The sequence below is a fragment of the Asterias amurensis genome, chromosome 14, assembly GCF_032118995.1.
Source record: "Asterias amurensis chromosome 14, ASM3211899v1".
Classification (NCBI taxonomy): domain Eukaryota; kingdom Metazoa; phylum Echinodermata; class Asteroidea; order Forcipulatida; family Asteriidae; genus Asterias; species Asterias amurensis.
In genome coordinates this window covers 5042313-5054390 of record NC_092661.1, presented here as the reverse complement: position 1 = coordinate 5054390, position 12078 = coordinate 5042313, and the positions used below count along the sequence as shown (strand labels likewise).

The 12078-nt window shown below is 40.5% G+C and overlaps 1 protein-coding gene across 2 annotated transcripts; it reads right to left on the bottom strand.

Annotated features, from left to right (window-relative positions):
* Nucleotides 1–1959: 1959 nt before the first annotated feature.
* On the bottom strand, nt 1960–11688 carry LOC139947285 (uncharacterized). Of its 2 annotated transcripts, none has more exons than XM_071945170.1 (7): nt 10888–11688; nt 10352–10483; nt 9518–9585; nt 9075–9229; nt 8101–8214; nt 7285–7402; nt 1960–6555 (listed from the first exon to the last, which is right to left on the bottom strand). In XM_071945170.1, the coding sequence occupies exons 1-7, from the start codon at nt 11661–11663 to the stop codon at nt 5456–5458; spliced, it is 2463 nt and encodes an 820-aa protein (XP_071801271.1). In that variant the 5' UTR covers nt 11664–11688; the 3' UTR covers nt 1960–5455. The 2 variants fall into 2 exon arrangements, with proteins under 2 accessions (XP_071801271.1, XP_071801272.1); XM_071945171.1 differs by having other exon boundaries at nt 9078–9229.
* Nucleotides 11689–12078: the final 390 nt, after the last annotated feature.

The following is a 12078-nucleotide window of genomic DNA, read 5'->3' as shown; positions in this document are numbered from 1 at the left end:
TCTGGTGTTAGATCAACAGAGTGTGGGTTCGAATCCCAGTCGTGACACTTGTGTCCTTGAGCGCGTGACACCTGTGTCCTTGAGCAAGACACTTAACTACAAGCTTCTCTCTACCAAGGGGTAAATTGGTACCTGTGAGGGCAAAGATGGTTCTTGTTTGATTTAGCCGAGTGGCGCATTTGTTGCACAAGGCTGTATACTCCCCAGGGAGCTGAGATGGTTTAAGGAATGATTGCAAAGTGACCAGTAGTAATAATGTGAGGCATGGACTCACTTTGGGAGTTAAAAGTGCTATATAAAAACTAACTATTATTATTATAATTATTATTACAACAAATTAAAAACCACGCAGCCTGCTTAATAACTGGAACTACCCAATTCCAACACGTCACCCCCGTCCTTCATTGACTACAATGGCTTCTATCAGAATAAAGTAAAAAAAATAATGCTCTTTGTCTTGAACTGCCTTCACTACTCGGCACCTGTTTACCCAGGGGTGAGAGTCATTACTAATGAAAAAGTTTGAAACTTGGATACAAATTCAAAGGTATGTTGAAATGATGGCATATCTACCGTTTGGTAACCACTGGGATTATAGATTCCAAGGAACTTTTGGAAACAGTATCCACAACACTAGAGAAGTAGACCAATGAGCAGGATTTCTTTATTTGTGGAAAAAGATATTGGCTGATTTTCTTCACTAGGCCGACAGAAAGTCTGAATTCAGACAAAAGTCTGAGCAATCTCATCCCTGCTACATCAACAATCTTCTATCCATTTTTCATCGTCACAGAAACTCTGTAAACAACACTTACTTTTACCATGGAGGAATAAAATTCATATATTCCTCCATGCTTATACTCTCTGTGTAAGAAATACATGTAATTGGTTGAGGCCCCTTTGGTTACAGCAGTCCCAGCATAGAACAAACTCCCTCCAGAAGTGCCAGTCTGATGTCTGACTCAAGGGTAGTTCAAGAAAATTTTAAAGACTGAACTATTTAGAGCGCATTTATTTGTGTACTGCTGTTTCTTTCTTGATCTTGTGTCTAGGTTGTGGGTTTATTATCTTTTATGTCAGCTGGACATCACAATGCACAATGTCAACTCAAATACACAGCCATGCTTCCTACTTGGCAAGATAAAGAGTGCATCACAAACTACATGTAACTGAGTTTGACCTGAGAGCCCCTCAAGGAAGTTTAAAGGCACTGGACACTATTGGTAATTACTCAAAATAATTATTAGCATAACACCTTACTTGGTAAACGTTTATGGGGAGAGGTTGATACATGTAGTATAAAACTTTGTGAGAAACAGCTCCCTCTGAAGTGACAGTAGTTTTCGAGAAAGAAGTAATTTTCCATGAATTTAGAGACCTCAGAATTAGAATTTTAAGGTCTCAAAATCAAGCATTAAGAAGTACACAATTCCGTTTGACAAGGGTGTTTTTTTCTTTCACTATTATCTCGTAACTTCGACTACCAATTGAACTCAAATTTTCACCAACAGTGTCCAGTGTCTTTAAAGCCATTGGAAACTTTCGGTAAACAGTAATGTCCAAGGCCCACACTTGACAACTTATATATAAAATAACAAACCTGTGAAAATTTAGGCTCAATTGGTCATCGGAGTCCGGAGAAAATAACGGGAAAACCCACCCTTGTTTCCGCACGTTTCGCCGTGTCACGACATGTGTTTAAAATAAACCCGTAATTCTCGATATCGAGAATTGATATTGTCTGAATGTTTTCTCAAAAAGTAAACCGATTCATGGAGTAATATTTCAAGAGAAGTCTCACCATTACCTCATGTAAACCATGTAAGTTATTTGTAAATCTGTGAACTTTTTTTTTTTTCTGTTCCGAAAGTGTCCAGTGTCTTTAAGCTCATGATATACATTAACCACTAGATCACAAAACCACACATTTTCCTAAAAATATTTTTCATACAAGGTGATCATTGATTTTATTTCGTAGGTTTAATGGGGTTATCGATCATAAATAAGTATTGATAAAGATGTCTTCAATTTGTAAATTATACATGCACGTTTAATTTTGCTTCACAATATTTGCTCATGAAAAGGAAATGAAAACAACAAAATGGTGTTTAAAAAAAAAAAATCTTAATTATATCATTATAATTATCATGCAAATAATCACAATACATTCCATTGGAAAACACAAAAATGGCTGTAGTTAAATTTTTAGTTTGATAATCAAACACTTATGTCAAACAGAGTCAGTGACAAAACCCAAAAATATAAATACAAAATTAATTCTGCCTTCAGCAAGGGTTTGTGGGGGGGGGGAAGGGGGTCATTAAAAATGCAAAAAGAAACACTAATACTTATTTAAAGCCCGGTCCATACTTCCTGCGAATGCAAATGCGATACGAATATTGACGTCACAAATTCGCAACGAAACTCGCACTGAGTTGAGTTGTGTTCAACTCTCTTACGAATATTGCAGCGGGGGGTTGAAAGAGGGGTTGTGACGTCAAATTCACATCAAATTCGCATCGCATTCGCAGGAGGTATGAACCGGGCTTAACAGTTCTGGAGTGTGCAAACCCCCTTTTCGCCCTTAACACATTTTGTTTCGGTAAACAAATTTCACTGCCCCTAAATCCAAATCCGACAAATCCTAACAATTTTTACAAACTGAACAGAACATTTTGGCTTATTTTTTTTACACAATGAACTATGACAATGAAATCAACTAACTATTGCTTGTATCTTACGTGTCTTTAAAAGGTAAGGTCGAAGATTGGTTTTTGTCCATTTGTTTTTAAAGGGACATGTTGCCTTGGATCGGTCGAGTTGGTCCATGAAAAGCGTTTGAAACCGTTTGTTATGAAATCAACTATGGTTAGCAAGATGTTTTAAAAGTAGAATTAATGATCCACACAAACATGCATCGAAATTGCATGGTTTTCCTTATACGTAGTGAACAAACACAGCACCCCATTTTGTGGAGTCAAGTTTTTTACTCCATAAAGTAGCCGACCGTGTTAGAAAAACCACGCAATTTCCAGGCATGTATGTGTGGATCATTATATTCTACTTTAAAAACATCTTTCTAACCATATCGATTTTAATAACAAATGATTTTAAATGGTTTTCATGGACCAACTCGGCCGATCCACAGCAACGTGTCTCTTTATTAAAGAAATGCAAAAAAACCTTGTCACAGTTTTTTCATCAAGAATAATAAATCCATCAAAGTTGAGCAAAAGTGAGTGGGTATGACAAGAAAACAGCCTTGGCCTTTGTTGCCCCTCGTCTTAGCCTTGGTGCCCCTTCAAAAGTTTCCCATAGCCTTTAAGATGAATATATGGGAACCCATGGCAAGGATATATTTGTCATAGGGGAAGACGGGACGTGTATGATGCAATTAGTAGCATAAATGATTACCAATCATAATTTTAGCAAATATGTGGCCTGTCGACGAATGGAGTTTAATATACCTTGTAAATGTTCTTAACATAAATAAACAACTGTTTGTTCTTACTTTCCAAGAAGAAAACATCAGTTTCTTATTTATAAAATCCCAAGTCACCGTCGCCAATAAACAAATCCACACACATGTGTGTGACTGTGTCCATGTCAAAACAACCATGTAGTCTGTTTACGGCCTTGATAAAAATCTAGTCCCGCTCTTCTATCACACGTTTTGATTTAGAACTCTTTCATGCTTTCTCTTATTACATTTACCGTGGACGACCATAACTGCCCACGTGATATCTAACAAAATGTTTCTGATCAGCAAAGTTTGGGTTCGATTCCCAGTCGTGACATCTGTGTTTTTAAGCAAGACGCTCAACCATTGCTTCGTCCTTTGGATGGGACGTAAAGCTGTTGGTCCCATGTGTTGTGTAACGCACGTAAAAGAACCCAGTGCACTTATTGAAAATAGAAGGTGTTCGCCCCAGTGTTTCTGGCTGGATTGCGCCACAGCACCTTCTAAACCATTACATGGTGCTAAGGATTAGGTCTCATAACTCAAACGTAGTCCCACATACCTTGCAGGAAATACTGTATGTTACAGCGCCAGGAGCGTCACTGAGTGACGGATAGGCGCGCTATAATAATAAGAAGCCACTAATAATATTATTATAATAATGGTAATAGAATTTCAAAGGCTTCTTTGAAAGGCTTTTATCAACTAACTGATTCTTCCGCGCACAAAAAGTCACTTGGTAACTTATAAATTACGAAAAAACACTTGCTTAAATGAGTTACAGTAATACAGTATACACTTTTAAATTATACACAATGAAAAAGAGCAGACAAGATTTTACTATTCCTTAAATCCAAAAACTGAAATAGAATTCAATCGCATCTCCAACAGTTGAGTAAAAAGTTGTTAAAAATTACAAACACTTTAGAACATTCAATCCTGTGAACTCCACATACATACATAACCAATGCTGGATGGCTGTGGGGTGACGTTAAGACCATTATAAATACAAGATCCATTTTCATGATTTTGTAGTCCGAATTGTTTTCCCTTATCTTGGGACCATTACTTCATAGAGTTTTTCGTTATAACACCAAACTTACTGTCCCTCAAACCAACTTATTTCTTCAGCGGTATACCAAACATCTTCCTGATACAGGAAGCACACAATACATGTACATGTGTACATTATAACGTCCCATAATTACAGTCTATGTGTAATTTGTGGGCGAGTGTATGGCTGCTTTTGGATCGCCACAGCTCAGGCTCTGGCTTACGTACTGTCCACCTCCTTGATGTCCAATACTGATGCCAAGCCCAAGCTTTAAGATTTTCCAATGGAAGGGCACTACACAAAATGGGAATGGCCTGGCCTTCTCGTAGATGAAAATCCAGGCCAGGGGTCTTTCTCAAACCTCAGCTTAGGCTACGGCTTAGGCTCTGGCTAAGCTTGGGCGATACCACAATATTATTGAATATCGCGATACTAATTTGGAAACGATTTCGATATCGGACGATTTGGTTTTAATCGAAATAATGAAAATCGCGATATCGACTAAGTATCGCAATATCGCGATGTACATTATATTCCCTAGCTGAGACATCTTGCACCCCATAGGTCTGGAGTAAAACCAGACGAATAGGTCATTATAAACACCTCTCTTATGCTATCACTGTCTCTTCTACAACTTTCACTGGGAGTTTGAAGACTGAAGATGTTAAATTTAATTAATGGCAATTATATCGTTGGCGATAAATCGTGAATAAAATAAATCGATATCGCCCAAGCTTAGCTTCTGGCTCCAGGCACTTATTTTGCGCAATATGAGCTGCTCCAAAATGCAGGTTAAAAGCCGAGGTGCATACGCAGAGTGCGGAGCCTAAGCCTGAGCCGGAGCCCAAGTCGAGGTTTGAGAAAGGCCCCTGGAACTTGATTGCTGTAATGTAAGCAGCCCCATGAAATTGCGTCCTATTTCTCTCTCATATTGCTAGGATTCAGAAGTCTGGGAAACTGCTGAGGCTAAAGAGCGACATCCCATCTTGAAAGTCACCCTTGGATGACCCCGCCTTTTTGCATCCACACGGACATGTGCAGTTGCAGAGCGGGCACGGCGGGCTCCGAGAGTCCTTACTATCTATGGTGATACCGTAGTTGGAATCCACTTGTGGTTGGGTTTCGGCAGGTTGTTTTGTATTCTTGATGTTCAACCACTGTTCGATCATATCGTCCTTCTGCTGACGATTCTTCCACGAATCCTCACACGAGCATGGCCGAGTAGAAGAACTCTTCTCAGGTTGGGCGGGGCTTTTAACAACTCCTGAACCGGCATTTTGATTGGTGGAAGTACAGGGAGCCGACGATGTGGCTGTCAACTGAGGAGAAGTGAAGGGTAGCTTTGGAGATGTCGCATGGTGAGGAATAAGGGTTCGGCTGGTATCCATGCCAGGGTCGCCGGCTGTAGTAGTATGATCTTTATCTGAGGGTAATTTAGACGCAAGGGGAATACAGCTGGTACATTCTGATGTGGATGAGGAGGTCTGGATGATGCCCACTTTACCACCGTCGTCTGTGATCAGTTGGATCTGTGTCTGCGAATGTGCGCTTGAGTTGGAATGCATGACGGCGTGATCGGGGGAGGAAATAGTGAGCATGACCGGCGCGGGGCAGTGGTTCGCCGTGGCCGCTTTGCAGGGTTGGGATATGGTTACGCCAACGGGCGCCACGGGGAGACACGACGTGGTAGCACTCCGCGTAGTCTGGATGACTTTTGCACATTCGCCGGATGTGTTGCCCTGCTGGCTGTAATGCACACAGGTATCGGACGTCTTCTGGTGAGACACGGCGCAGACGTGGCTCTGGCCAGCCGTGACGGTGTTTGTGCCTTCGGTATTGCTGTTGTTTTGCTTGCCGATCACCGACACGTTACACGTGTGATGGGGAAGCGGTTGTGGAGCGATGACAACTTGAGTTGGAGTTTGACAGTCGGGATTGATGGTTATAATGAGGTTTTGGCCGACCGTGCCTGAACATGCTGAAGGGATGCTGTGAATGATGACAGACTGGCCCGTATGTTGTGCTTGAGGTTCCACTGCTCCTGTAATTAAAGAAAGAATAATAATGGCAACTCTTATATATACAACATTGTCAGAAACAGCTCCCTCTGAAGTAACATAGTTTTCGAGAGAAAGAAGTAATTTTCCACGATTTTGATTTTGAGACCTCAGATTTAGAATTTGAGGTCTCGAAATCAAGCATCTGAAAGCACACAACTTCGTGTGACAAGGGTGTTTTTTCTTCCATTTGTATCTCGCAACTTCAACAACCAATTAAGTTCAAATTTTCACAGGTTTGTTATTTTGTGTAATTTTCAATCCGGATAGTGTGCGACTGTTTCACACTGCAAGGTCTTACACGGGTCGAGGCAGGACACGGCTACTTTTTATGTACTCAGTGCCTTTTGTACGCGTTTTTTCTTAACGTGCTGGTCAACTGTAGTGTGCGCGGATGGCGCCACACACACTCAACACGGATCGAAAATTAACCTGTTCTCTAACTTGTTCACACAACGGCTTTTGATTCGTGTTAGAATCTTCAACACGGATAGAGATTTATCAACCCACCTCCCAGGCAGAGTTGGTTTCGACCAGTCAAAGCGCCATATCCGGATCGACACTGTGTTGAAAAGTTGTAGTGTGAAGGACAGTGCACATTATCCGGATCGTATCCGTGTCCACAAGATTTTTTGTAGTGTATAAGGCCTTATAGTAAGAAGAATATTACGCCTTTATATAGATCAATAACACATGTTGTTATTTTAACCAACCTATTTGGTGTTGTGTATTTGATGATCCAGCTGAAGGCAAGTTATGTATGTCAACCATTTCAACGTCTGCGTTGACCTTTTGACTTGCAGGATTTGCAGCAGCAGTCAGATCTGGAATCTAAAATCAATCACAACAAAGGCATACATAATGGTACATCCTTTTAAATTCTCAGAAGTAGGCCTACAGTTATGTTTCCTGCTGAACTACAATCACAGTTGGAGGGTCGACTCTGTACTGTGTAGATGCATTCACCAAATGATATTATATGTGACCCACTCTGTGAAAATGAGTCAGATGTCGCCCAATGCATTATTATGTACTGGACAGTTCAATGTGACAAATACATACATATATATATATATATATATATATTTTTTTTTACTCAAAATAATTGTTAGCATAAAAACTTACTTGGTAACGAGTAATGGGGAGAGGTTGATAGTATAAAACCCTGTGAGAAACAGCTCCCTCTGAAGTAACATAGTTTTCGAGAAAGAACTAATTTTCCATGAATTTGATTTCAAGACCTAAGATTTAGAACTTGAGGTCTTGAAATCAAGCATGAGAAAGCACACAACTTCGTGTGACCAGGGTGTTTTTATCTCATTATTATCACGCAACTTCGATGATCGATTGAGCTGAAATTTTCACAGGTTTGTTATGTTACACATATGTTGAGATACAGCAAGTGAGAAGACTGGTTTTTGACAATTACCAATAGTGTCCACTGTCTTTAAAACCAATGGATTGTATTGAATGGTCTGACAGTAGGGTAGAAGAGGCAATTCACCCAACCATTCACAATTACTATTTACCTTTGTTGGTATTGCAGTTTTACTTTTTGATCCACATGTACAACCAGTAGCAGATGAACTCGCTGTACCAGCTATGCTAGATTCATCAGCAGTTTCCATCATTGAAGCAGTTGCCTTTTGATAAACAAACAATAATAATAATAGTAGTAGTGGCTTCTCATGAATTTCACCTTTGACAGGGCAAGACCATTTTCATTTTGCAAAGGGCACTTTAATTGGAAAATCTTAAAGTCAATGGAATACTTTTGAAGCAGCACAAAGGCCAAGACCAGGGGCAACGAAGGTTAGGCCCTCCAAAGCCTCCTTATAATTCCAGGCTTGTTATTTAGTGCTAAATTCCGTCACTCTGTGACACTCATGGCACTCCAAACATTTTTACCAAGCTAAATCAATCTCAACAACCTTCTCTGCCCTCACAGGTACCCATTTACCACTTGGCTCGAGAACACAAGTGTTATGGCCGGGACGATACAACCTGGGAAGCAGTAGTATGAATCTAGGGATTAACATTGATAGATAGTTCGGAACCCTGGCGACATAATATTTGAATTTTACCTAAAAATTGATAATTCTACAGTCGCTGCAAGGGTTTGTAAGTTGCATTATACAACACAAAATTGATCTAAATATATTCTCAACAAAGATTACTAAAGCCAAGCGAGAAAAGAGAAGACAATGAAAACATTTTGGGTGAACTGTTCACTCCAGGGTGAAGAAAAACATTGATAAATTTTTTTGTTCAATGACACAATAGTTGTCATGATTGGGATTCGAACCCAACTGAATATCAGGGAATATTTAATCTATCAATTTTATTTGTGAAGCCTAGGACTCTTGGAAAAAGCAAACTAAATTACTGTACTAGCATAGAACCCAATGGAGAGAAGACAAGGAAGGCAGTTTCTATTTTAGATGTTGGAGGAAAACTCCAGAGAATTATTAATAATTGTTACTATTATATTTGATAAACTTACTACCTCCTGACTAGCGCCCTCTAGAGATGCAACTGTTGATGACGCCGAAGATGAAGTGGACTGTTTATCGTGTCCTTTCTTATGACTCTTAAGGCTGTACTGCGTGTTGAAGGTACGCTTACATCCATCCTTCTGACACGTGTACGGCTTCTCACCTGTATATTAACAAAACAAGAACTCATCAATAAAAATCAACTTCAAGGTTGGTAGGTTCTGGGTTTTAATAGTTACTTTCCTGGTTTCTTTTAGCTGGTAATGTTTTGGGATATTTTTCTTCATTTTGTGCTTCTGACTACTAGCTACCTTCAATTTAAAGGAAATCCATACTCTAAACAAAAGTTTTAAATTAAAGCTCTTTGCAAACTCTTCAACAATATAATGGATACAGTAAGAGTAAATGATAGAGGTTTAGTGGTAATGGAGGGATTGACTACATCTTTTACCTGTGTGCGTTCTGACGTGCGTTTTAAGGTGATGGCTCGCAGCAAAGCCTTTTCCGCAAAAATAACACCTGCAAAAATGTAAATAAGAAGAGTTTAAAGACAAAATACAGGATTTATATATAATGTGATTATTCCCAAGAACAAAAAGAGTTTCCATCTGAAAAAATACCGTAGGAGTGTCAGAAAAATAACAAAAATATAGGAGTGTCAAAACAAAAAGGTGACTGGTCATACATCTATAGGGGTTTAAACCATAGAGTTATAAGAACTACATGTAGAGGGCGCAGGATGTTTCTTGCACAAACGCAACAAGACCGCAAGGAGGCCACTGACGCAAATCTTTGCCAAATGTGGAAGTGTCGTGGCTGAGCGGTTAAGACCACCGAATTCAAACTCTGGTGTTTCTGATCAGCAGAGTGTGGGTTTGAATCCCCAGCCGTGACACTTGTGTCCTTAAGCAAGACACTTCACCACTGCTTCGTCCTTCGGATGGGACGTTTAGTCGTTGGTCCCTTGTGTTATGTAAAGCATGTAAAAGAATTCAGTGCACTTAATTGAAAAGAGAAGGGGTTTGCCCCGATGTTCCTGGTCCGATCGGCAGCAAATTGCGCCACAGCACCTTGTAAAACATTCCATGGTGCTATCAGAATTAGGTCTCATAATGTAGTTCCACATCTTGCAGGGAATACTGTATGTTACAGCGCCAGTGAGGAGCGTGACTGAGTGACGGACATGTGCGATATAAGAAGCCACAATTAGTCTGAGTTTGGCCAGCGGACCATGCCAGTTAAACCACCCAAGGACTGTTTTAAGGGAGGACGCTGACATACTTACTTGAACGGTTTCTCCCCAGTGTGCGTCCTGATATGTTTTCTAAGATCACTGAGAGTTGTGAAAAACTTGGTGCATCCCTCGGAGTCACAGTTAAAAGTTGATCCAGTGTGTAATCTCTGATGAGCTTTCAATCTGTAGGATGTCATCAGAAGATTTAGTTAATGTGTAGAACCAAATTTTTTTTTACTCCACAAAATGCCACGACCGTCTAAGTTCATGAAGTCAAAGGAAAACCAATCAATTTAAGGGAGTTTTCCTTTGTATATAACAATATATAGGTAATGCAGAGAGAAATTGAAGAATAATTATTTGAATATCTTCAAGTGTAAGACCCTGCGAATGCTTTGTGCCAATTTCATTGCGCCACAATTGGAAAGGGGCACGTACCGATTATTGTGTTACAAAAATTTGATTCGCATTCGCATTCGCAGAAAGTACATAACCAGGATTTAAAAGTAAAAGTTAAAACAGTGATATTCTTGTGAAGTTGTGGTATGTGTGATTACTAAAAGTTCATCACAGCAAATAATTCTTACCGATAAAGTGTATTGAAGGATTTTTGACATCCTTCCAAAACACAGGAATAAGGGCGTTCTTTCGTGTGGACGCGCACATGGATCTTCAGGCTGTAACTCGTTAAAAACGCTTTCCCGCAACCTTTTTCTTTGCACACAAAACTGAAGTCCCCCGTGTGCGTTTTAAGATGCGTTTTCAAGTTCCCAGCCGTACTGTACGTACGATTACAACGTTCAAATTCACAGTTGTATCTGTGAATCTCCTTCTTTTTGGTCGTGGGGTTTTGGCTCTCCATGGTCAGGGTTGCCCCAGCGATATCGTCGGCCATGAAGGCATATCCAGCCATGCCAGGGGCAGGGCTGATTTGTGTCTGGATTTGATCCGCTGAAATCGTATGGTGGATGAAGCCATCACAGCCATGGCCGCAGTTTCCGTCGTGTTTGTCACAGTCTGCATCGGGGCTCGAAGAGCCCAGGGTCCCATGATGATGAACGCCCGTAAGATCATCAGTTATATTCGTGGTAGACTGGAGACTCCCTAAGCTCAACGTAACATTGTTGACGTCGTCATTGTTGACGGGGTTCGGCGGGTTGGGATCGTCTTTATCGGCATCTGAGATACAATGAATGTAAACCAACGTACGATCAAACTCGAAGGACCCGGTATCCCCCTCCTGGCAGTCAGCGTCGAAGTCGTTATCTTCATCTTCCGACTCCTCGTCATTTTCTCCTACATCAAACGCATCTACGCCCAAACCATCAACATCGGCAGGGTCGGAGTTGTCGTAGTCCGCCATTTTTGCTTGATCATTCACACTTCTTGTTTACCAGATACACTGTACATACGTTCACTATAGTCCTAGAATATGTAGCATTACAGTCTACACACACGTCGTCCGTAGTTATGTACCCGTCCCGTATAAATAATTCGCCAACGACTGTCATTAACCGTCAGTGTTATGTGTTAATGGGGGAAAGACCCCGAAGTGCATTGTTGTCCGGGGGGGGGGTGAATACATTGATATCCCAGAATGGACCATTTAACCATCTAAGAGGGGGTAAGGTCCCATATTATTTTATTGGATGATGTGGATAATTAAAAACTATTAGGGAAATAGTGTAAGATTTCGTTGTCCTGGGGGTGGGGCGTGAGTATGGGGGGAATTCCTTGATATCCTAGAATGGACCATTCAACTATTGAGGTGGTAAGGT